At 65.3% G+C, this 25,056-nt stretch overlaps 2 protein-coding genes across 8 annotated transcripts; one reads left to right on the forward strand and one right to left on the reverse strand.

The window, feature by feature from the left end:
- Window positions 1-718: 718 nt before the first annotated feature.
- Window positions 719-14,041, forward strand: VWA7 (von Willebrand factor A domain containing 7). The gene is made up of 17 exons (XM_048817514.2): window positions 719-772; window positions 2,263-2,517; window positions 3,044-3,325; window positions 4,262-4,358; window positions 4,819-4,941; window positions 5,693-5,891; window positions 6,271-6,440; window positions 6,790-6,902; window positions 7,562-7,678; window positions 8,060-8,239; window positions 8,443-8,620; window positions 8,712-8,864; window positions 9,008-9,100; window positions 9,972-10,258; window positions 10,702-10,838; window positions 11,405-11,573; window positions 12,533-14,041. The coding sequence occupies exons 2-17, from the start codon at window positions 2,278-2,280 to the stop codon at window positions 12,905-12,907; spliced, it is 2,913 nt and encodes a 970-aa protein (XP_048673471.2). The 5' UTR covers window positions 719-772; window positions 2,263-2,277; the 3' UTR covers window positions 12,908-14,041.
- Window positions 14,042-14,189: 148 nt separating this feature from the next.
- On the reverse strand, window positions 14,190-24,896 carry SAPCD1 (suppressor APC domain containing 1). Of its 7 annotated transcripts, none has more exons than XM_048817515.2 (6): window positions 23,360-24,887; window positions 20,684-20,820; window positions 18,397-18,597; window positions 16,368-16,469; window positions 15,988-16,084; window positions 14,190-15,419 (listed from the first exon to the last, which is right to left on the reverse strand). In XM_048817515.2, exons 1-6 carry the CDS (start codon window positions 23,769-23,771, stop codon window positions 15,262-15,264), a joined length of 1,107 nt encoding a protein of 368 aa, XP_048673472.2. In that variant the 5' UTR covers window positions 23,772-24,887; the 3' UTR covers window positions 14,190-15,261. The 7 variants fall into 7 exon arrangements, with proteins under 7 accessions (XP_048673472.2, XP_048673475.2, XP_048673473.2 ...); XM_048817518.2 differs by having other exon boundaries at window positions 18,397-18,534; window positions 23,360-24,886; XM_048817516.2 differs by having other exon boundaries at window positions 15,988-16,113; window positions 23,360-24,883.
- Between the last annotated feature and the right edge of the window lie 160 nt (window positions 24,897-25,056).

Consider the following 25,056-nt stretch of genomic DNA (forward strand, 5'->3'; position numbering starts at 1 on the left):
CTCCCTTTATGTGGGGCACTGTGTCTGACTCCGCCGCCCCCCAGCGGCGGGGTATTTGGGCCCCAAAGGGGGCAGGGGCCACATTGGGATCTCGGGGCGGGGGGGGCGGTGTCCAAGGGGGCTGTGTGAGGGGGAAGGATGTGGGGTTTAGGGGGAGCGAGGTGAGACCCCGGCCAGCCCCCCCCCAGCTGTGGGGCTGGGTCGCTGGTGCCCCCTGGAGGCTGCTTTCCCTCGTCCCTGCCAGGCCGGGGGTGACTCAGCGCTGGGCCCGGGGCCAGCACCCGCTTGGCTGTCGGCTGAGTCGCAGTGCAGGTGGGGGGAGGGCATGGGACCCAGGCGTCCGGGATGGTAATGCAGGACTTTCACCCCTAGCAGGGCAGGGAGTGGGACCCAGGAATCTGGGGGAGGGCAACGGGGCCTGGCGGGGGTGGCTGGGAGCCAGGACTCCTGGGTTCTCTGGCTCTGGGAGGGGGGAGTGGGGTCTACTGGGTTACAGCGGCGAGGAGGGGGGCTAGGAGCCAGGACTCGGTTCTAGTCCTGGCTCTGTGCCTCAGTTTCCCCCGGGGGGATTTTCCTCCCCCGGCAGCGAGCCCCCCCCCCCACCCGCCCTCCGGCAGAGAGGGGCGTGGCCCGGCCCCTCCTCCCTCTCTCTTGCACTCGGGCTGTCACTCCGGCCGCGCTGGGAGCTGCGTAGGGCGGGGGGGGGAATCCGCCCGGGGGGGGGCAGGAGGGGGGGAAGGAGACAGACCCGGGGAAGGACGGAGCCACCCAGGTACAGAGAGACCCACGTTGTGGGGGGTTAGGGGTGCTGGGGCAGGTGGGGGGTGATACCCCGGGGGAGGCAGGGGCTGATTTAGGGGGTGTCGGGGGGGTCTGTTCTGGGGTGTCTCTCCCCTGGCTGAGCTGATGGCTGGGGGGGGGGCAGGCTGGGACCCATGTGAGTGAGGAGTTATGGGGGGGAGGGGGTGTTGGGATCTCTGGGATTTTTTTTGGGGGGGCAGCTTGAGGGAGGGAACCCAGACGTCCGGGGGGCAGGCGTTTGGGGGTGTTTGTGTTGGTCTCTAGGGAGTTGTGTGTGTGTGTGTGGGGTCTGCTAGCAGCTGGGTGTGGTGTCTCAGGGGTTGGGGGGGGCAGGGGTGTGTGTGTGTGTGTATCCCAGCTGGGTGGGATTGTGTGGTGGGGGGAGGCTCTGGCAGTGTGTGTGTGTGGGGGGGGTGTTGTGTAGTGGGCAGGTTGTGTGGTTTGTATTGCCATGTGTTATGTCTCTCTCTCCAGGGGACTGAGTGTGTTGTGTGTCTCTAGCAAGTGTGTGTGTGTGGGGGGGGTGTTGAGGGGTGGTGTGTGGTGTGTGGTGTGTCTAGCAGGTGTGCACAGGTCTTGTGGTGTGTCTGTGGGAGGTGGGGTGTGTGGCGTGTGTGTGGCAGGGGTGTTGTGGGTCTCTGGGCGGTGTTCGGGGCTGGCTGCGTTGTGGGTTGTGTTATGGTCTCCAGGGTTGTGCGGTGGGGTGCGTTGTGTCTCGGGTGTGTGTGTGGGGGGGCGCTGGTTGTGTGGGTGTGACACTGTGTGTGTTTGGGGGGGTTGACTGGGGGAGTTGGGGGTTCTGTGCTGTCTGGGACCCCCGAGGAGGCTGGATCCCACATCCCCTCCCCCCGCCACCCTCCTACCTGTGAACCCCCAACTCGCCCCCTCCCTTTCCCCAAACCTGCCCTGTGGGTCCATGGGGGGGGGCGTTGCCTGGGCAGCCGCTGCTCCCCTGGAGCGAGGACCCAGGAGTCCGGGCAGTTACTCCCCCGGGGCCCCGCCCCCGTTCTCCACCCTGCTGCTCTGCAGAGATAACATGGGGGTGGGGGGGCAGCTGTGCCCAGAGAGACGGGGGGGCATACAAGGGGGTGCTGGGGAGCAGGGGGCTGAGTGGGGGGTCTCTAGGGGGCACTGGGCTGTGGGAAGCAGGGTGGGGGTCAGCAGGGGGCACTTGGGAGCGGGGCGGGAGGTCGCTGGGGGGGCTGGGCTGCTGGGAGCAGGGTGGGGGGCAGCAGGGGGCGGAGTGGGGGGTCTCTGGGGGGCCTGGGGAGCAGAGTGGGGGGTCTCTAGGGATCACTGGGCTGCAAGAATCAGGGTTGGGGGGCAGCAGGGGGCGCTGCAGGACCCAATGCCCCAGGGCGACACTAGGGGGCGCTGCAGGACCCAATGCCCCAGGGCGACACTAGGGGGCGCCAGGCTGCCCGGAGCATCTGCCCCTGTTTAACCCTTTGCTCCCCGCAGCTCAATGTTCCCGCTATGGCGCGTTCCCCGGCCCGGCTGTGGGGCCCCCTCTGGGCCCTGCCCCTGCTGCTGCTCCTGGCGCCCCACGGGGCCCTCGGCTTCTTCCCCAACTTCTGGTCCCGGGCCATGGCCCTGGCCTGGGGCTCCGCCACCCACCAGGACCTGACGGAGGACGCCCTGCTCAACGCCACCCTGGAGCTCTTCCGGGACCTGCCGCCCCCCCGGGGCCGGCGCCTCGCCCTGGAGCAGTTCCAGGTGAGCCTGGCCCGGGGGGCAACCAGGCTCCGGGCCCCAGTCCCCGCGCCCCCTAGAGGGGACAGGCCCCTGCCCCATTCCCCGCCCCCCTGAGCCAGCCAGTCCCCGCCCTGGGGCAGGATGGGAGCCGGCGCCCCCTAGAGGGAACAGGCCCCTGCCCCATTCCCCGCCCCCCTGAGCCAGCCAGTCCCCGCCCTGGGGCAGGATGGAAACTGGCGCCCCCTAGAGGGGACAGGCCCCTGCCCCATTCCCCGCCCCCTGAGCCAGCCAGTCCCCGCCCTGGGGCAGGATGGGAGCCGGCGCCCCCTAGAGGGAACAGGCCCCTGCCCCATTCCCCGCCCCCCTGAGCCAGCCAGTCCCCGCCCTGGGGCAGGATGGAAACTGGCGCCCCCTAGAGGGGACAGGTCCCGCCCCATTCCCTGCCCCCCTGAGCCAGCCAGTCCCCGCCCTGGCCCCGGACTCAGGCAGCGCCCCCCAGGGGAAGGCCCCGGCGTCTCACGGCCGCTCGCTCTCTCTCTCCCCCCAGGGCCGCCCCCTGCTGGCGGACGAGGTCTTCGCGGCCTATTACGGCCCCGGGGCCTCGGCCCGGCGGTTCCGCGCCGCGCTGGTGGAGGTGGCCAACGCCAACGCGGGCCTGGACTTCCTGCCCTCGGCGCGGGACGACCCCGTGCTGCACTTCGACGCCGAGCGGCTGCGGCCGGCCGGCGCCTCCCTCCTGCGCGCCCGGCGCGAGCTGCTGCAGGCCCTGGGCGCCGAGCTCTACCCCCTGGCCCGCCAGCGCCTCGGCCAGCTGCTCCACTCCCTGCAGGTCAGCCCCGGACGCCGGGGTCCCCCTGCCTGGCGCGGCTCAGCTCCAGCCCTCTGGTTACCCAGCGTCCGTCCGTCCGCCTCTGCCCCCGTTCGTCCGTCCGTCTGTCCGTCCATCCGTTCATCCACCTCTGCCCCCACCTGTCCGTCCGTCCACCCACCCGTCCATCTCTGCTCCCATCTGTCCGTCCATCCGTCTCTGCCCCCATCCGTCCGTCCGCTTCTGCCCCCGTTCGTCCGTCCGTCTGTCCATCCACCCACCCGTCCATCTCTGCTCCCATCTGTCCGTCCATCCGTCTCTGCCCCATCCATCCGTCTCTGCCCCCGTTCGTCCGTCCGTCTGTCCATCCGTTCGTCCACCTATGCCCCCATCTGTCCGTCCGTCCGTCCATCCACCCACCCGTCCATTTCTGCTCCCATCTGTCCGTCCATCCACCTCTGCCCCGTCCGTCCGTCCATCCACCTCTGCCCCGTCCGTCTGCCCATGCTACCCCTCCATCTCTGCCCGTCTGTCCATCCACGCTTCCACCTCTGCCCCCATCCATCCGTCTGTCCTTCTCTGCGTCCATCCGTCTGTCCATCCACCCATGCTACACATCCATCTCTATCCCGTCTGTCCGTCCATCCGTCCGTCCATCCATTCACCCATCCCAGCTCTGTCCGTCCATCCATCCATCTCCTCCCGTCTCTCTCCTGGCTGCTGCCCCCTTCCCTCCGGCCGGCCCTAGCTCTGTACGGCCCCAGTGTGGGGTGGGGTAGGTGCTGTCGTGCTCCACGGCCCACGGGGTGACCCAGAAGGCCAGGAGCGGGTGGCCGGGGTCCCCGTCTCGAGGGGCCCCTTGGGCCGATTGCTCGTGGTCCGTCCATTTATTTCTCTCTCTCCCGTCTTCCCCCGACTCCCCCCACCCCGATCAATCTCCCCCTCCCCTCCCGGCAGGATTTCTACAGCCACAGTAACTGGGTCGAACTGGGCCACCGCGGGATCCACCCGGACCTGCTCCAACCCGGCCGTGAGCTGGGCTCCATCGCCGGAGGTACCAGCCCCACCCCGGCCGTCTGCCCGTCCCGAGGTCGGGGCCCCGTCGCGCTGGGCCTTTTCCAGACTCCCCCCCGACCGACATTGGGGACCCCTTGCGCCGGGCGCTGCCCAGACCCCCCCGAGTGAGATCGGGGACCCCCTCGCGCCAGGCACTGCCCAGACGCCTCCTGACTGAGATCGGGGACCCCCTCGCGCCAGGCGCTGCCCAGACGCCCCCTCCCGACTGAAATTGGGGCCCCGTCGCGCTGGGCGCTGCACTCCTAAGACATTCCTGGTCCCAACCATCTTGCAGTCATAACTCAGATGGTTTCTCCTCCGTTCTCCTGGGGAAACTGAGGCACGGAACAGCGGCATGCCAGGGGGAGCGTGGAGTCCTGGCAGGGCGCTGGGGATAGAACCCAGGTGTCCGGCTGGACCTGCCTTCAGACCCCCCCCTTTCCCCGTCTCTCCCGCAGCCGATGTCCGGACCTGCTGCAGCTGCACCGGCTGGACGTGCGAGGGGAACCTCCTGGGGTCACTCCAGGAGCGCGGGTTGCTGACCAGCGGGTATTTCGGCACCGAGCCGGAGAAACCGCCCGGTACGGCTCGGCTGGGCTGGGTTTGGGGGTGACCATTCTCCACGGGTAGGGGAGACACCCCCCGATTTCCCACAGCTTTGTGTCCCAGGCATTGACCAGCACCCCCAAAATTTTGCAGGTGCAGCCACGATTTGGAGGGAACAAAGGGGGGCTGTGACCCCCCAGGGGGAGGGCTTATGTGGGGATGACGTGGAAACACCGGTCTTGGGGTGCATGCCTGGTGTGTACCAAGGCCTCAGGGAGAGGCCCCCAAGATTTTAAGGGGTGATACCAGGGTCTGGGGGGTACGAAGCTTGCTGATTTGGGGTTCCTGATTAGGTTGGGGGGGCAGAAAAATTTATGGGGCTGCCTCTGATTTCTGCTGCAGGCAACGAGCACCCAATAATACCGAGGGTGAAGAGGTTTGGGGGGGCACGGACAGTGACTCCAATAATTTGTGGGGTACCTTTCAGGGAGCTCAGGGTTGCTATGGATGATTTGGGGGTGAAGGGGCTGCTGGCTAAGGTTTGGGGAGACAGAGGTGACCCCAATAATTGAGGGGGTACCTTTGCGAGGGAGGGTTGGGGTTGATATTGGGGTGATGGAGCTCATGGGGGGCATCAGAGGGGGTAACCCGAAGAATCAGGCAGGACAATGTGGGGGAGATTTTAATGGGGAGTGGTTTGGGGGCGTTCTGGGGATGAGATTTAGGGGAGCAGAGGGGCTAATGGACCCTGTCTCCTCTGTCCTTCCCCCCCCACCCCCCCCGCAGGGAAATGCAGCCATGGGGGGCAGTTCGACAGCAGCCGCCTGCGGGACCCCCAAGGGGGGATAAACAAGGACAGTTCATCCCCCCTCTTCTCGCCTCACCATTATCTGCATGGCCCGGCGGCCGGCCTGGCCCTCGAGGCCTCGGCCCGGTTCCTGCGGGACCTGCGGCGGGACCTGGCCCACGACAAGCGATTCATGAGGTGAGAGCCCCCCACTGCGATCCATCCGCCCCACATCCCCGCTCGGACCCCGTCCCCCGCACCTGGCTCGTGGGGTGATGTTCACCTCCTCGGATCTGGCCCCCCACCCCTGTATCGGCCCCATCCCCACTCCCGGATCTGGAGCCACGTCCCGCCACTCGGACCCGTCCCCTGTCCCTGGATTGTGGGGCAACGTCCCCCTACTCGGACCTGGCCCCCACACCCGGATCCTGGGGTGATGTCCCCCTGCTTGGCCCTGTCCCTCGTTATGTTACCCCCCACCCACGTTCCCTCCTGCCCCAGCCCGGGTGGCCCCCTGGGGTGCAGGATGGGGGGTGCGGGGCCCACTGGTGACCGAGCAACCATCTGTGCCCCACAGGCTGCTGGACATCAGCCCCACCGTGGGGCTCAGCTTCGTGCTGGACACCACGGGCAGCATGGGTGAGGAGATCGGCGCCGCCCGGCTCCAGGCCCGCAACATCCTCACCCGCCGGCTGGGGGGGCCCGAGGAGCCCGACTTCTACCTGCTTGTCCCCTTCCATGACCCTGGTGCGTTCAGGGGTCCCTGGGCTCAGGGGAGGGGCCGGGAGGGTAAACCCCAAATTTTACCATCTTGTGCTACGCAGCGATCTGCACAGCTCAAGCTCATGAAATTCGCCCCCTCCCTCATTGGGAAGGGGAATATACAACAGCTTTCTGCCCATGACCACAGGTCTGTGAGGACTATGGGGGTGTCGTGTCACAGGGCGGACGGGCTGTGGGGTTCAGAATGAGAACTGGGGGGCTGAGTGGGGCCAGTCAGGGGATTCAGGGGTGAGGCCAAGTGGGATTTAGGCGATTGCTCTTTGACTCCCCCCTTCCCCTATCCTGTCCCCCCTGCCTCGGTTTCCCCCTTCAGGCTTCGGCCCTGTGCACAAGACAAGTGACGCTGATGAGTTCCTGAGGATCCTCAATTCGATCAGCCCCCTGGCCGGGGGCGATGAGCCCGAGATGTGTCTGTCGGCGCTACAGGTACCGGAGACGGGTCCTGCCCCCCTGCGGGCCCCCCATTTCTCATCCTCCCCCCAATCCTGCTCCCCCTGCCCCCCATGACTCCCCCACTTCTCAGCCTCCCAATCCTGCTTCCCCTGCCCCCCATGACTCCCTCACTTCTCAGCCTCCCAATCCTGCTTCTCCTGCCCCCCCACAACCCCCCCCACTTCTCATCCCCCACAATCCCTGCCCTGCAGCCCCCGTCCTGACCCTTGCTGTCCCCCCACATCTGATCCCAGCTCTGTAGCCCCTCAGTCCCATCCCCCATGTCCCCGCAGGCCCCCAATCTGATCCCTGCACTGCAGCCCCCCAATCCTGCTCCCCTGACCCCCTGCAGCCCCTCACATCTGAGCTCCCGATTTCTGAGCCCCCCAATCCTGCTCCCTTGATTCCCCCCAGCCCCCCAGTTTTTACCTCCCCTGTTCCCATCCCCCCACTCCCTGAAGCAGCACCCACTTATCCAATCCAAAGCCCCACACTACAACCCCCCGATTTCCCTGCCCAGGCACCTCCCCTCCTGTTCCACCCCACAACCCCCCCATTTCTGATTTCCTACTCTCCCCCCGCCCGCAGCTCTCTGGTCCCCCAGACCCCTCACCATCTGACCCCTCCCCGACAGCTCTCTGTATCCCCCCCAGCTGGCCCTGCTGCATTCGCCCCCCATGTCCGAGATCTTCGTCTTCACGGACGCCTCGGCGAAGGACGCCCACCTCCGGAACAGCGTGGAGGCCCTGATCCAGGAGCGCAGGTGCAAGGTGGGCAGCCCCTGGCGGGGTGGGAGACCCTACCAAAACAAACGGATGCCCCAGAGGCCCTATGGTAACAAACTGGCAGAGCAAAGGTAAGCGATAAAGCAAAACGACGTCGGGACTTCCGGGAGGCCACAATGACGAACCGCCTGAACCGAGAGAAGCGAGAAATCAAAACAAGGAGAGCACTTTTGGTAGGCCCTGCAATAACAAACCTCCCTAACGACAGGAAACCAAAACAAAAAGAGCATTTTGTTAGTAGGGTGGTTTGTGTTATATCTGGGCCTAACGATTAAATAACAAACCAAAACCACGTCAGCACTTCGAGTAGGCCCTACAATAACAAAGCCACCTGGGGAGTCTAACCTCCTCTTGTTTCCTCACCAGGTGACTTTCCTAATCACGGAGGACCCCTCCAGGACGCGGGTGAGGCGGGAGGTGCTGGCCACTGACCGCTTTGACCTGTACGTAGACCTGGCCCGTAGCTCCGGGGGCCAGGTCATCTTCACCGACAATGCCAACATCCAGCAGGTGGCGGGCATCATCGGCGAGACCACTGCTTCTTCGGTATGGAGAGGGGACCCAGGCATCCGGGACGGCAGCGCAGCCCCTTGGGTGGGGCTGGAGACAGGGATGGGGAATGGGACCCAGGCGTCTGGGACGGCAGCTCATGTCCCTCACCTCTTGGAGGGGGATGGAGAGGAGGACCCCGGCGTCTGGGACGGTGCTGACCCTGCTGTGTTTTCGGGGTGGGGGCCCTGTGTTTCCAGGTGACCCTGTTCCAGTTCCAGAAGGGGGGCAGCTTGGGCCCTGGGGGGCTGGGCCGGAGGGGGCGGAAGAAGCGGGCCGCCTGGGAGAGCCACCACTTCTGGATCGACAGCCGGGTGAACGGGGCCGTCGTGACCATCCAGGGGGACGTCGGTGCCTTCCGGCTCTGGGATCCCACTGGTGAGTGGAGGGGGAGACGCCCCACCCGATCGGGGGGGGGGAAGGGATCTGTGTGTCCCGGCCTCTGCCCATCTGCCCCTTCGTCCCCCAGGAACCTCCCAGACCTCGGACACCGCCAACGGCCCCCTGGGCACCGGCCAGCGACTTGGGACTTTCCACCGGCTCGAGCTATCGCCCCGGCCGCCCGTCGGCCGCTGGACCCTGGAGGTGCAGGTGCAGGGCAACTATTCGGTGCATGTGCGAGGTGAGGGAATGGGGCTGGGGTCTGCCCCCTTCAGGGGGCGCCAGCTCCCATCCAGCCCCAGGGCAGGGACTAGCTGGCTCAGGGGGGGCAGGGAATGGGGCCCGGGACCTCTCCCCTAATGGGCCCCCCCGCTCTGTTACCAGGCAACAGCTCGCTGGATTTCCTGTATTACTTCGCTGTCCCGGCCGAGGGGCCCCACCCCGGACTCTTCAAGCTGGACAGTCGCCCCGTGAGAGGTAAGAGCGGGGTGGGGGGCTCAGCAGGGGGCTCTCACTTTCCTGGGCTGGCCCCATTGCCCCAGGGCAGCGCGAGGGGGCTGGGCTGTGGGGAACCCCCGTGTGCTGGCCAGATTCCAGCCTCGGGTCACTCTGATTTCACTCAGCTGTGAACCTCTCGTCACTTCCTCTCCCAAGTTGTTGTGGGGCTGTTCCCTGCTGCCCCGCCCCAGAGCTGGCCGCATCTCAGCGCCAGGTGAGCCATCCCCATGTGACGTTATGTGCGGCTGTTCCCCGCTGCCCCGCCCCAGAGCTGGCTGCAACTCAGTGCTGGGTGAGCCATCCCCATGTGACGTTATGTGCGGCTGTTCCCCGCTGCCCCGCCCCAGAGCTGGCTGCATCTCAGCGCTGGGTGAGCCATCCCCATGTGACGTTATGTGGGGCTGTTCCCCCCCCAGCCGCCCCGCCCCAGAGCTGGCTGCATCTCAGTGCTGGGTGAGCCATCCCCATGTGACGTTATGTGGGGCTGTTCCCCCCAGCCGCCCCGCCCCAGAGCTGGCCACATCTCAGCACCGGGTGAGCCATCCCCATGTGGCGTTATGTGCGGCTGTTCCCCCAGCCGCCCCGCCCCGCCCCAGAGCTGGCTGCATCTCAGTGCCGGGTGAGCCATCCCCATGTGACGTTATGTGCGGCTGTTCCCCACTGCCCCACCCCAGAGCTGGCTGCATCTCAGCGCCGGGTGAGCTGTCCCCATGTGGCGTTATGTGCGGCTGTTCCCCCATCTGCCCTGCTCCAGAGCTGGCTGCATCCGAGGCCAAGGGCTTTGGGCTCTGCTGAGGTCAGGGACTGTCTTGACGGGGGCTTGGACTCGGTTCTGGTTCTGACCCGACAGGGCTCCCGCTGTCATTGGTCCTGGCCGTGACCGGGCTGACCCGGCCGGGTGGGGGCTCGGTCCGGATGGAGGCGGTGGAGCTGGCGGACCCCATCACGGGCCGGCGGCTTGGGGGGAAGCTGCCGCTCCGGGAAGTGGCTAACGGGACAGGGCTTTACGCTGCGGCCCTGCCCCCAGCCCTGCCCCGGGGGGGCTTTGCGCTGATCCTGAGAGGGTCTGACGGCCGGGGCTGCCGCGTGGAGAGACCGGCCCCCCAGGTCACCTCGGCCGTGGGGTTCCTGCTGCAGGTTGGTGCTGCTGGGCCCCAGGGCGGCGGTAGGGGGCCTGGGCTGCAGGGAGGGGGCAGGGAGCTCGGTGGGGGGTGCAGTGGTGCAGGGAGGGGGCGGGGAGCTCGGTGGGGGGTGCAGTGGTGCAGGGAGGGGGCAGGGGGGCTCAGTGGGGGGTGCAGTGGTGCAGGGAGGGGGCGGGGAGCTCGGTGGGGGGCACCGTGCTGCAGTGAGGGAGTCTGGGGAACTCTGGGGGGGTGGCGCTCTACTGTAAGGAGGGGGTCGGGGCTCTGTGCTGCAGGGAGGGGGCAGGTAGGAGGGTGGGGGGTTCAGGGGGGCATCATGCCGCAGGGAGGAGGTGGCGAGGCAATGGGGGTCACCATGTGAAGGGGAGGGGGCCCAGTGGGGGTCGGCGTGCAGTGCTCCCCTACCCCAGAGCCAGCTCTCCACGGTTCTCCCCCCAGCTGAGCAGCGCCGGGCCCCTGTTCCCGGGGCAGACGGGCACCGTGGCCTGGTGGGTCTGGAGCCCCGAGGAGCCCCAGGAGCTGGGCCTGGCCGTGAGCAGCGACCCCAGCTACCCCGTCAGCACCTCCAGCCCACGGTAACGCCCCCGGGGCCGTCTGTCTGTCTGTCTGTGCTCAGCTCCGTCCAGCCCTCGGCTTCCCAGACTGGCCACCCGTCTCTCCGTCCATCAGCTCCCTGGGTCGGTCTCTCTGACCATCCATCCCTTGGCTCCCTGGGTTGGTCGGTCTGTCCGTCCTTCCTTCCTTCCTTCCATCCATCCATCCATCCCTCGGCTCCCAGTCGTCTATCCATCCCCTGGCTCCCTGGGTTGGTCAGTCTGTCCATCCATCCCTCCTTTGGCTCCTTGGGTCGGTCTGTCCATCCATCCCTTGGCTCCCGGTGTTGGTCTGTCCATCTGTCCATCCATCTCCTGGCTCCCTGGGTTGGTCAGTCTGGCCGTTGGTCTGTCCATTGGCTCCCGGGGTTGGTCGGTCTGTCGTCGGTCCATCCATCCCTTGGCTCCTTGGGTCAGTCTGTCTGCCCATCCCTCCTTGCCCCAGAGCATCCGTCTGTCTCTCTTCGGCTCCCAGCTTCCATCCCTCTGTCCCTTGCCCGTCCCTGTCCGACCCGCCACCACCGATGCCGAACCCTCCTCTCCTGCAGGCTGCAGCTGGGCAGGAACCAGACGGCGACGGGCGTCATCTCGCTGCGGGTGCCCGGCAGCGCCACCCCCGGTTCGGCCGTCACCGTCACCCTCCGCGCCGACCCCCTTTCCCCGGCCGGGGACGCCAACTTCGCCTTCATCCAGCTGCTGGTGATGCCCCGGCCGCCGGTGAGTCCGGGGGGTGCAAGGTCAGCTGCGGCCAGCACATGGCATCGCGGCACTAGCTCTGTGATGGCCACGAGAAAACCAGGGAAATGTCCTCCAGCAAACTTCCCGACTCGCTGAAACTGAAACGGCCCAAACTTCGTGAGTCTTTTAGAAAACGCCCAGAGAAATCAAACGCCCAAAAGCTTGGTGAGTCCCTGCAAAACGCAGGGACCGAGAAGGCGGCCAGAGCTTTGTCAGTCGGCCGTAGAAAACCAGGGCAATTGATTCCCTAGACACACTGTGAATCATTGGCTTAAAACTAGAGAGATGAAATACCCCAAACCCTTGGGAATCGTTAAGATGAGAAATTTAAATGCGTCCCCAAACTGTGAATCATTAGGATAAAATTCGGGAAAGTAAATGCCGTAAACTTAGCGATTTGCCTGCAAGGCAAATCCTCGTCCTTTCAAACTAAGGAAAGGAAATGTTAAAAAAAAACAAAAAAAACTTTTTGAGTTTTCACTGTAAACCTAGGGAAGGGAAATGCCAAAGCGTCATTAATCTAAAACTAGGGAAATGAAATATGCAAAGACGCTGCCAGTGTAAGACTAGGTCCGTTGAAGGCCATGAAACGTCGTCGAGGGTTAACAGAAATGAAATGGCAAAGAAATGTGGTGATTCGTTACTATAAAACGAGGGCAGTTAACAACCAAGCAACTTTGGGAAGCGTTTCTATAAAACTTTGGGAAGCGACATGAAGCAATGGGGGAAATTGAATACCCAGAAAGCTTTGTGAATCATTAGGAAAAAAACAAAGGAAAGGAAATGCCCCAAAACTTGGTGAGTTGTTAACAGGTAATTGCCCTAGTTCTGTGTTAAAAATCTCTGTGTGGGCCTAGCCGGTGGGTGCCTGGCCTGGCTCTGGCCTGTTTGCCCGCCCTGCCCGTCCTCACCGCCACCCTGTCCCGTTCTTCCTGCAGGTGCCGAATCGCGCCTCTCCTCCCTGCAACGCCACCTCGGTGGCTGGCACCTGCGGCCCGCCAGGCTCCCCCTGCCGCGGGCGCCGCTGGACGGCCAGGCTGCGGCTCTGGGACGGGGCCGGCATCCGGTCGGTGCTGGCAGGGGGCGTGGCCGTGCCCCACTGGGCCGACGGGGCGGCGGCGACGGCCACCTACTCCTCTGACTGCTGCACCCGGGAGGCGGAGCTTCTGGTGACCAACCGGCTCGGGGAGGAGTATCGGTGCCTGGTGGCGGCACCTCCTGCTGGCACCGCGGGGGACCTGGCTGTCGCCCCCTGGTGGTGGATGGCAGCATTGGCCGTTCATGTGGCCTTCCATGTTGGGCTGGGACACTGATGCTGCAGGGCGCCCCCTGGTGGTGGGAGGGGGAGCTAGGGTACATCATCCAGTCCGGCTATGGCACCCGCTAGTGGAGACAAGTGGTACTGCGCTGGGCTGGGCTGCTCTTGCTATTGGATGCCCTCTGGGGGGAACTGCGGGAGAGCATCCAGGTCAGCTCTCTTCTGCAGCTGCACTGGGGGCTGCTGGGGGAAAAGGGACTGGTGACCGTGTGGCTCTAACACTGTGCAGTGAGTGCGTGTGGGGTGGGGGAGGTGGGACTCAGGGTTCATACCATGACACCCTTGGGTGGGGAACCCAGGACCGGGCTGTTTGAGATGCTTTTCTGAGCCGACACTAAAAATACAAATAATTTCCAGCAAAAAATATATTTCCCCCCAACTTTGGGGGACTAACCTTACGCCCCCGACTCCCCAGCACCAGCACTCCCCGTGAGGCATGGCGAGAGCTCCTGGAGGTCGGAGCCTCTCAGTCGCAGCGGCAGGATTCGAACTCAGAACCTCCTGGGTGCCCACCCGCTTGGACGTTCTCCTAGGCCACAGAGCCCAGAATGGCCGGGCTGCCTTGTGTTAACGCACAGGGCTGAGTATCAGGACTCCTGGAGTCCATTCCTGCCTCTGCTGGGCAAGTCCCTTTCCCAGTCTGTGCCTCAGTTTCCCATGCCACTCCTTGGTCTGTCTAGTGTGTAAGCACTTCAAGGCTGAAACTATCCAGTGTCTGTATGCAGACCTAGTGCAACTGGTGCCCTGATCTCAGTCAGGAGGGGTGTGTGCAGTGCATGGGGCCCTGATCTTAGTTGGGGAGGGTGAGGTCTGCAGTGCCCAGCATGATGGGGCTGTGATCTCTATTCTGCCTTCCGATGCTGCCCAGTGATCGTCCCGAGAAGCCTTTTAAATTTCGTCTCCTAATGGTTGGAAGAGTTGTGGCTGATCTGTATATTTTGGCTAATTATTTCCATTCAGTGAATTATTTTTGGATCATATTTGTTTCCGGTGATTCTGGTATTTCGGGGTTATGATTTTAAATTGGGTTTATTGTTTGGGTGTTTGTGCAAATGTTTTATTGGTTAAAAATACCACTGTTTTTTTAATTAACCTGCTGTTAATAAAGAAAATTGATAAAGCCGCAGAAGAGGTGAGTTTCAATTCTGAGTTGTGACGCTGGGACATGGGGCCTGTCCCCTCTAGGGGGCGCTGGCTCCCATCTGGCCCCAGTCCAGGGGCCTGGCTGGCTCAGCGAGGCGGGGAATGGGACATTGAATGCAGAGGTGAAGCTTGAATTCTGTCCTTTCCTTTTGACCAAGTTTATTATATTAATTGCAATCAATTTATTTACAGCCGTTAGAATAAATATCTCGGAGGAGTCTCCCCCCCACATCCATTGTCTGAAGTGGGGGAGGACGGGGGCTAACACAGAGGTTAAAGCTCACGCTATGTGTTGTCAAAGGGATGCTGTGGGTAAAGGAAGGTGGTGGAAGGAGAATCCCCATCAGCTTTTAGCTCTAGAGGGCTAATGACACACGTGCAGGGCTGAATCCAGCCACTAGAGGGCACTTAGACAGAGACAATATGTCACACCCCCCAGGGAACCCTGAAAATGCACACGAGTAAAAGTACGGGTTGACGGGTGTGTGTACGCGTGTGTGTGCGGGGTGGGGTGGGGACCCCATAGATCTATAGCCAAAGGTCATGCTGGTGCAAAGCAGTGTGGGTATTCCCCATTAAAAGCCTCTTTGGACAGTCGGTTATTAGACCTCTTGTTACCCATAATCCTTCACTGTTGTTCCCCCCACTCCCCAGTCTGGGAGACCAGCCTGTCAAAATGGGAAGTGATGTCACCTGGAGGCTCCCAGATGCCAGGAGTGTGACATCATGGTGTGTGTGTGTGTCCACGAGAAAGGCCGTGACCTCAGAGGGTGGGATGGGGTTGGAATTGACCAGGAAGCAACCACACAAGGGTTGGCGGAAGAAGGGACAGGAAGTGAAGAAGTCAGTGACATCATCAGAAACGGCAAGGAGGAGGGAGAGGAAGTGACACTAAAGGCTCTGAAGAGGAAGTGATGTCAGCAGAGTCTGAAGATGATGTCATACCATCAGGAGTGTGACATCATGGACCACTGACAGGAAGGAAGAAATGACAGAATAGGACCGGAGGAGGAAGTGAGCTAGTTGCTTCCAGGTCCAGCAGGAAATGACTTCATTGTGCATTGGGGGGGGTGGAGCAGAAGGAAGTGACCTCACTGGCCCTGGGAGAACGACAGGAAGTGATGTCATTGCACTGGGAGAAAATTACATCTTTTCTCTCAGAAGGAAGTGACTTGGGTCTGGCTGGTGTGAGACAGGAAGTGACTGTCACGTAGGTCCGCGGGAGGAAGTGACCTCATCCGTCAGATGAAGGTGGACTCCTTGTGGCTGGGCAGCCGGTAGCCCCGGCTCTCCTGGAGTTGCCTGCACAGAGCCACGTTCTCCTGCTCCAGCTGGGCGATGCGGTCGCTCTTCTCCGACACCTCCTGCCGCCGAGAGGACAGCGGTCACGCTCGGGCGGCCATATTGGCCTGGCCCCGCAGCCGCCCCCCAGGATGGGAAGCGCGGGCTCCTCGGGCGGCCAGTGGGTGGTGCTACCTCCTTGCCTCACCTCCTGGCTGCCTGGCGATGAAGACGCGGGAGGTGGCCATCTTGAACCCACTTCCCAACCGTGGCAGCCAAGAGCTCTCCCGTCGTTGCCCTCCTCCCCCCCCCTAAGCTCATAGGTCGGCACCTCCGCCCCCCTTCTCGAAGCCGGGCCTCAAACCCAACCTTGCCCCAAGCAGAGCTCGGGGGGGTCGGCCACTTGACTCTCTCCCCCTGCCCCACTCTAGGAGCAGGACGATCTGGGGGCCACCGGGGGATGCGACTTCTCAGCCAGCAGAGCCACCAGGGGGCAGCGCAGAGGCCCCTGGCGCGTCGGCCAGCTTGACCCATTGCCCCGCACGGAGGGGGGCAGGGCGGACTTTGCGGAGTTGGCCACCTTGAACCCTTCTCTGCTGCCATTTTCTGAGGCCCGAATTCCCCCTCCCAGGCCCATGGCCGCCTCCGTACCTTGATGAGGAGCCGGTTCTGCTCCTTCAGCACACTCACGGCTTGCTGCTGCAATGCCTGCTGCTTCCCCGCTTGCACGAGGGGGGCCCCAAACCGGCTGGAGGGGAAGCAGGGGGGAGGGTCAGCCTGGAAGCCGGGGGGGGGGGGGCGGGGAGAACAGATCAGTTGAGTCCCTTTTCATACCAGCCAAGAGAGTGAATAGCTCTGTGCCCCTCACTCCTGACCCACAGCCCCTGATAGCCCTGTCCCCCCCGCCACTGAGCTCAGCTGGTGCCCCTCACTCCCGACCCGCAGCCCCCTGCTAGCCCAGCCCTGGGCTCCCCGCCCTCCCCGCCCCCAGCTCTGCTGGTGCCCCTCACTCCCGCCACGGCTGCACTGACCTTTCCAGGGCTGGCTAGTAGGTTTCGCAGCCCGAGATTCACCTCCTGGATCTTGGCCAGCAGGAGGCAGCTCTGATTGGGGCAGGAATCCGGGAAATAATCCTGGGGGGCAGTGAGGAGAAATAGTCAATAGGGGAAAATTCTTGCAACGAGCGTGCAGGTCACCTGCCGGACGCTTGGGTCCGCTGTATCCACCATGGGCAGCTTGGGCTGACCCACTGAATCCCATATCACAGTTTGCCCCTCTGTCATGGGAACAACGGAATGATCCGTTTCACTCCCCCCAACGCTAAACAGTGGAATGATCCATCCACACTAAATCGTTATGAAATGATCCAATATTCTCCATCCACCAGTAACAATGGATTGTTCCACCCCTTCATCCCCCTAATAATAAGAATGGAATGACCCATTTCCTCCTCCCAATAATACTGTGGACCCATCTGTCCCACAGCCATTACAATGGATCGGTCCATTTCCCCTCCATGAGACTGTGGCAATGGTCCAGTCCGTTCACCCCTAATGGTAACAATGGACCAATCCATTCCCCCTCCATATAACAATGGACTGATCCACCCCGCTGACCCCACCTACTCTTTATAACAGAACAACCCACCCCTCTTAGGGCTGCCAACTTTCTGATCGCACAAAACCAAACCCTCTAGCCCAGCCCCTGGCCCGCTCCCCCACTCACCTCGTTTCCCCTTCCCTCGGTGGCTCGCTCTCCCCCACCCTCACTCACTTTCACTGGCCTGGGCCAGGGGGTTGGGGTGTGGGAGGGGCTGAGGGCTTCGCCTGGGGGTGTGGGCTCTGGGGTGGGGTTGGGGGGTGCAGGAGGGGGCTCCAGGCTGTGGGGTGGAGCTGAGGGATTTGGAGTGCGGGGGGGGGGGGGCTGCGGGTTGAGGCAGGGGGTTGGGATGACAGAAAGGGTAAGGGCTGTGGGGTGGGGCCGGGAGTGAGGGGTTCAGGGTGTGGGAGGGGGCTCTGGGCTCGGGCTCCCAGTCAGTGCCAGGATGGGCGGGGGGGGGGGGGGGGCTCAGGCAGGCTCCCTGCCTGTCCTGGGGCACCGTGCTGCACCCCGGGAGCAGCCAGCAGGTCCGGGTCTTGGAGCGGGGGGCCAGGAGGCTCCATGCGCCGCTCTCCCCCCACGGTTCCCGGCCAATGCGAGTACAGAGCCGGTGCTCAGGGCGGGGGCAGCGTGCAGACCCCCGGAGTCCATCCCACTCCCTCCCCCCACCAAGGAGCTGGACTTGCTGGCAGCTTCCAGGGTGCAGTGCGGTGCCCCAGAACAGGTAGGGAGCCTGCCTTAGCCCCACAGCACCCACGACCAGACTTTTAACGGCCCAGTCTATGGTGCTGACTGGAGTCACCCGGGTCCCTTTTCGACCGGGCGTTCCAGTTGAAAACCGGACACCTGCCCCTTCTATACAGTAATAATGAAATAATCTCTTCTCTCCACTCCCTTACTAAACACAATGGACCGCTCCATCCCCCCCATTATTAATAATGGACCAAACCACTCCCATCACACTTTACACAGTGGACTGTGCTCTGCTCCCCCCACAGTAACAACAGACTGCTCCATTACCACCCTATTCATGACAATGGACCAATCTATTGCCCCCATCATCCTAATGGACTGATCCTTCCACCACGCCCCTCTTGTTCACAATGGACTGATCCATCCCTGTTCTAATCACAATGGTTTGATCCACCCCAAAAATCGATCCATCCCCATCCCCTAATTAATACTAACAGATCAATCCAGTCCCCCGCACGATAACAATGGATTAATCCATCCCCCCTTCCAATAAAAATGGTTTGATCCATGTTCCCCAGGCTAACAATAGATTTATCCACCCCCATGAAAAACAATTGACTGCTCCTATTGCCCACCCCTCAATTAAAACCACCGGACGCAACCACCCCCCATTGTGACAGTGGACTGGTCTGACCCCTCCCAACCCCCCCAAAGACAATGAACTGACCCATTCTCCCCCCCCTCCCGTTAGGGGGCCTTGGTACGTACCGGCTCCGCCCCCACCTGCTCCTGCTTGCGCTGGGCCTCCAGCAGGTGGCGCCGGTACCAGCCCCGCAGGCGCTCGGCGAGATCCAGCCCCTGCAGCAGCGCGTCCCGCTCCCGCTCCTGGGCCTGCCGGCGCTGCAGCTGGGGGCAGATGGGGGTCAGCGGGGGCCGGGGCGCCCGGACGCCTGGGTTCTCTCCCCGGCTCTGGGAGGGGAGTGGGGTCTAGTGGGTACAGCAGGGGGGCTCCGGGAGCCAGGACTCCTGGGTTCTCGCCCCGGCTCTGGGAGGGGAGTGGGGTCTAGTTGTTATAGCAGGGGGGCTCAGGGAGCCAGGACTCCTGGGTTCTCTCCCCGGCTCTGGGAGGGGAGTGGGGTCTAGTGGGTACAGCAGGGGGGCTCCGGGAGCCAGGACTCCTGGGTTCTCGCCCCGGCTCTGGGAGGGGAGTGGGGTCTAGTGGGTACAGCAGGGGGGCTCCAGGAGCCAGGACGCCTGGGTTCTCTCCCCGGCTCTGGGAGGGGAGTGGGGTCTAGTTGTTATAGCAGGGGGGCTCAGGGAGCCAGGACTCCTGGGTTCTCTCCCCGGCTCTGGGAGGGGAGTGGGGTCTAGTGGGTACAGCAGGGGGGCTCTGGGAGCCAGGACGCCTGGGTTCTCTCCCCGGCTCTGGGAGGGGAGTGGGGTCTAGTGGGTACAGCAGGGGGGCTGGGAGCCAGGACTCCTGGGTTCTCTCCCCGGCTCTGGGAGGGGAGTGGGGTCTAGTAGGTACAGCAGGGGGGCTGGGAGCCCGGACTCCTGGGTTTTCTCCCTGGCTCTGGGAGGGGAGTGGGGACTGGTGGCTAGAGCGGGGCGCCCCGGACGCCTGGGTTCCCGGGGGCGGGGCTGTCACTCACCCACAGGAAGAAGTGCTCCGCCTCCCAGCTGCCCAGCCCGGTGCCCAGGGGCAGGATGAGGATGGTGTAGCCCCGTTGCACGGCCGAGGGGGCCAGCAGCAGCGACAGCAGGGGGCCGCGCTGCATGGCGGGGTGCGGGGGCCGGTGGGGGGGCCCCGTGTCCTTCCCTGTCTGCGCTGGCCCCTTCACCCCGCTCCTCTCTGCCCTGCTCCGGCTCCTCCGCTCGGCAGCCCAGCCCGGCACTGACTGAGGGGCCCGGCCCCCCCGGGGGAGCCCAGTCTGTGGGGGGGCCTGTGCCCTGCTAAGCCGCCCGGCATCGCTTCCCGCACAGAGACAATGGCCCTAAGCCCCGGCTTCCGCCCGGCTGGCCAGGGAGACGGGGACGGAAAGAAACCGTCCCCCTGCCAGCCCTAGAGCGGACAGGCCCCATTCCCCACCCCCCTGAGCCAGCCAGTCCCCGCCCTGGGGCTGATGGGAGCCGGCGCCCCCCAGAGGGACAGGCCCTGGCCCCATTCCCCCCCATCCTCTAAGACTTCACTAATTATGTCTGTTCTTCCCCAGAAGAGAACACCAGCACGTCCCACAAATATTCCAGGGGGGCTGCGGGTTGGGAGTGAGGGGCACTGGCAGGGCAGGGGGGAGCCCAGGGGGCTGCGGGTCAGGAGTGGTGAGCCCAGGGGGCTGCGGGTCGGGAGTGAGGGGCTCCGGCAGAGCTAAGGGGGGCAGGGCTAGCAGGGGCTGTGGGTCGGGAGTGAGGGGCACAGGCAGGGATGTGGGGAGCCCAGGGGGCTGCGGGTCGGGAGTGAGGGGCACTGGCAGGGCATGGGGGAGTCCAGGGTGCTGTGGGTCAGGAGTGAGGGGTGCCGGGCCAGGCAGGGGGAGCCCAGGGGGCTGTGGGTCGGGAGTGAGGGGCTCCGGCAGGGATGTGGGGAGCCCAGGGGGCTGCGGGTCGGGAGTGAGGGGCACTGGCAGGGCATGGGGGAGTCCAGGGTGCTGTGGGTCGGGAGTGAGGGGTGCCGGGCCGGGCAGGGGGAGCCCAGGGGGCTGTGGGTCGGGAGTGAGGGGCTCCGGCAGGGATGTGGGGAGCCCAGGGGGCTGCGGGTCGGGAGTGAGGGGCAATGGCAGAGCTAAGGGGGGCAGGGCTAGCAGGGGCTGTGGGTCAGGAGTGAGGGGCTCCGGCAGGGATGTGGGGAGCCCAGGGGGCTGCGGGTCGGGAGTGAGGGGCTCCGGCAGGGATGTGGGGAGCGCAGGGGGCTGCGGGTTGGGAGTGAGGGGCACTGGCAGGGATGTGGGGAGCCCAGGGGGCTGCGGGTCGGGAGTGAGGGGCACTGGCAGGGATGTGGGGAGCGCAGGGGGCTGCGGGTCGGGAGTGAGGGGTGCTGGGCCGGGCAGGGGGGACTCACCGCCCCATAGTCGATGCCGTGGGTGATCGTGTGGCGTCGCGGCTCCTTCGGGACTCGGAGGCTCCGGGGCTGCCCCGCCTGGCTCAGGGCGCTGTTGATGCTGCGAGATCGGGTCACGCCCCTCGGCTCCCCCTCGCCTGCGGGGAGAAGGGTGGGGGTGAGCCCCAGCCTGGGGCGCGGGGCCTGTCCCCTCTAGGGGGCATCAGCTCCCATCTGGCCCCAGGGCGGGGACTGGCTGGCTCAGGGGGCAGGGAATGGGGCACGGGGCCTGTCCCCTCTGGGAGATTTTGTCCCCTTGCCCTGTCCTTGCTGCTGTAATTAAACCACTAATTAATTACAGGGCCTCATTGATTCCCCAGCTGGGCCTGAACTGAGGGCACAAATCCTGGTATTGGAGACAGGGATACGCCCCTCGTCAACGTAATTAACGGGCTCCGGGTGTCCCACGCTGGTGCCCCTCACTCCCGACCCGCAGCCCCTGCTGCCCCAGCCCTGGGCTGCCCCCATGTGACTCAGCCCCTCGGCTTGGGAGAGCCCTGCGTGCTAGAGAAGTGGGGGTGGGGAGTGCAGGGATTTAAGGGGCGGGGGAAGGCTGGGGGGGCACTGAGGGGAATGGGAGCCTCGAGGGCTGGCTGAGGGGCCGTGGGGCCCGTGGGGCAGGGTTCCCATGGAGACAGACCGAGGGACAAAGCCGGGGCTTCTGGCCCAGCCCAGCCAACTCAGCAGAAACAGGGTAGCCCGGGGCCCGGTGCCAGGAGTGACTGGCGCTGTCCCCCCACCCCCCACGGACACAGCTGTCTGCCCGATGCCGGGCCGCACGTAGGCAGCTCTGCCGGTGCCCCTCACTCCCGACCCGCAGCCCCCCGCCAGCCCAGCCCTGCCCCCGCAGCCCTGCCGGTGCCCCTCACTCCCGACCCGCAGCCCCCCGCCAGCCCAGCCCTGCCCCCGCAGCCCTGCCGGTGCCCCTCGCTCCCGACCCGCAGCCCCCCGCCAGCCCAGCCCTGCCGGTGCCCCTCGCTCCCGACCCGCAGCCCCCCGCCAGCCCAGCCCTGCCCCCCAGCCCTGCCGGTGCCCCTCGCTCCCGACCCGCAGCCCCCTGCCAGCCCAGCCCTGCCCCCCAGCCTGCCGGTGCCCCTCACTCCCGACCCGCAGCCCCCTGCTAGCCCAGCCCTGCCCCCCAGCCTGCCAGTGCCCGTCACCCCCAACCCGCAGCCCCCTGCTAGCCCAGCCCTGCCCCCCAGCCTGCCGGTGCCCCTCACTCCTGACCCGCAGCCCCCTACCAGCCCAGCCCTGCCCCCCAGCCCTGCCGGTGCCCCTCACTCCCGACCCGCAGCCCCCTGCTAGCCCAGCCCTGCCCCCCAGCCCTGCCGGTGCCCCTCACTCCCGACCCGCAGTCCCCTGCTAGCCCAGCCCTGCCCCTGCAGCCCTGCCCCTGCAGCCCTGCCGGTGCCCCTCACTCCCGACCCGCAGCCCCCGGCTGTTCGAGGTGCATTTAGCTCCACTGATCTCATGGATTCGGGTCTTTCCCTGTCACCTTTAGCCCAAACCTTTTCTCCTGGCGGGCCGGGCTCTGGTAAAGTCCCACGTGCCCCAGGTTGGAGCAGATACAGCCACCGAGGGAGCCCCATCCCCCAGCACTGAGATGCAGCCACCTCTGGGGTGGGTCTGCTGGTTATACAGGGACCCCTCACCCAGCACTGAGATGCAGCCACCTCTGGGGCGGGGCGGCTGCTTGTATTCTCCGGTGGGTGTTTCGTGGGCCGAAGGCTGGCGATCCGGGAAGGGAGGCGTCCGCGGCAGCTGGGGCTGGCGCTGGGCCGGCCGGTGGGTCAGATTAGACGCCTTAATCTGCAGCTTAAAGCGAGTGAAATCTCCCAGGTGCCAGGCTGGGGGGAGAGACGCTCGGAGCAGCGCCCGCGGGAGCTGGGGTAGGTGGCGAGGGTGTGTGTGTGGGGGACTAGGGCAGTATTGGGCCCCTCTCGTACCGGAAATCCACGGCTCGCCCCTCCCCTGCCGTGGGGCCGGCTCCCCAGGGCTCTGGCTGGCCGTGGGGCTGGCGCGGGCCCGGCTCTAAGAGGATTGGGGCTCTCCATGGCCGGGGAGACAGGATCAGCCCTGCTAAGCCCCCGGCCGTATGCTGCCAGGCTGAGGCCCCCCTCCCCTCCTGCCTGAGAGACCAAGGGGGGGTGTCTGGCCCTACAGCCTCCTGGCTGCCCATCCCCCCCATCCATTCCCACACAGATCCAGTATCTTCCCCCGCCCCCCATCACCCCCAGCCGCGAGAGATGCCACCGGGGCCTTGGGGTCACTCACTGAGCTGAGAAGGAGCCGGGGGGGGGTCAAGAACCTGAGTTCTTGGCTGCCCCCAGGGGGGCAGCTTCCTGCTGAGCCTGAGCAAGGCCCCGGGTGTGTCTGACCCCCCCCTCACCCCCCACAACTGTGCCTCTCGGGGTCTTCCTCCCCACGAACCCCTGCCCCTCCGAGAACCCAGGCGTCCTGGCTCCCAGCCCCCCTGCTCTAACCACTAGACCCCACTCCCCTCCCAAAGCTGGGGAGAGAACCCAGGTGTCCGGGCTCCCAGCCCCCCTCTGCTCTAACCACTAGCCCCCACTCCCTTTCTGGAGTCAGGGAGAGAACCCAGGAGTCCAGGCCCCCCGCTCTGCCCCCCTCACTCACGTGTCTGGCCCCCGCTCGTCCTCTCCTGCGCCGAGTTGTGTCCAGTCTCAGCCGCCTCCGCCCTGGGCCCCTGCTCCTCCTCCTGGTCCCGGAGCAGCGCGATTCTCAGCCCCGCCACTAGGCGGGGGAAGCTCAGGAACCCGCCGCTGGGCCCCGCCACCTGCTGCAGGGCAGGCAGCACCCCGGGGGGCAGGAGCTCATGCTGTGGGCCCCCCGGGGGGCTCAGGCCCGGGCCCCCCCGGCCCCAGCGGCTCTCGATCTCCGACAGGTGCACGGCCCCACTCCGCTGCTCGTCCAGGATCTCGAAGAGGGTCCGGAGGCTGCGGAGGAAGGGCCGGGGCAGCCGTGGGGCCAGGCCCAGGGCAGGATCCTCGGGGGCACCAGGGGGAGGGGAGGCAACCAGGGAGGTCATGGGTCAGAGCGGGCTGGGGGACTGGGAGCCAGGACGCCTGGGTTCTCTGGGAGGGGAGTGGGGTCTGGTGGGTTAGAGCAGGGGAGGCTGGGAGCCAGGACGCCTGGGTTCTCTGGGACGGGAGTGGGGTCTGGTGGGTTAGAGCAGGGGAGGCTGGGAGCCAGGACGCCTGGGTTCTCTGGGACGGGAGTGGGGTCTGGTGGGTTAGAGCAGGGGAGGCTGGGAGCCAGGACGCCTGGGTTCTCTCTGTGGCGGTGGCTTCGTCCGTCTGTCCGTCCCTCGCCAGCCCATCTCGGAGCCAGAGCGGCTGAGCCGAGGGGGGGTGGGATCCCAGCTGGGAGCCAGTCACGTGACTCACCAGCCTGTCCACTTAATCCTCCAGGCCAGCTGATTAGCGGCTCTGGCTAATGAACCTTCCCCACCCCGGGATCGGGGCCAGGGGGTCAACCCCTTGGAGGGGGACGGGGAGACCCAAAGAAACCAGCCCCTACCCCCATCAGCTGCCTTCCCTTTCGCTCCTTTGTCTGCTCCCTGGGTCTGGGTGCCCTTTGTTATTGTAGGGTCTCCCAGATCAAAAGTGGGGTGGGATGGTTTGGTTATGGTAGGGTCTCCCCAGGCGCTGGGGCGGGGCTGGTTTGTTGAGGTCCGGTTTCGCGGAAGTGCTGGTTATTGTAGGACCTACTGTAAAGCCAGCTCAGCCCAAGCCAGGGAGTGGTGGCCCCTGTAACCCGCCATGCAGTGAGGGGCCCTCACCCCGTGCTGCCCCCTGGCCTTCCACCCCTCCCCCTCACACCTGCCCCCCATCACACCCCACCCTCTCTGCCGTCCTCCTGCCCCCGGGGGGCAGCGGGACCCTCTGTCCGACCGGAGAATCCGCCCCCGGCTCCTGCGGGGAGACCCCCAGAGAACGGGGCTGGGGGGGGGGGGGGGGGGGGGGGCTGGGGGAGGGGGAGGGAGGTTGAGTGGCACAAGCCTGACACCTTGTGGCCAGTAGCAGCGCTGCAGCATATGGATGGCAAGGCTCCCCCCAGCTCTGCCGGTCCCCTCACTCCCGACCCACAGCCCCCTGCCAGCCCAGCCCTGCCCCCTCCAGCCCTGCCGATGCCCCTCACTCCCGACCCGCAGCCCCCTGCCAGCCCGGCCCTGCCCCCTCCAGCCCTGCCGGTGCCCCTCACTCCCGACCCACAGGCCCCTGCCAGCCCAGCCCTGCCCCCAGCTCTGTCGGTGCCCTCACTCCCGACCCACAGCCCCCTGCCAGCCCGGCCCTGCCCCCTCCAGCCCTGCC

Source organism: Caretta caretta, chromosome 14, assembly GCF_965140235.1.
Source record: "Caretta caretta isolate rCarCar2 chromosome 14, rCarCar1.hap1, whole genome shotgun sequence".
NCBI lineage: Eukaryota > Metazoa > Chordata > Testudines > Cheloniidae > Caretta > Caretta caretta.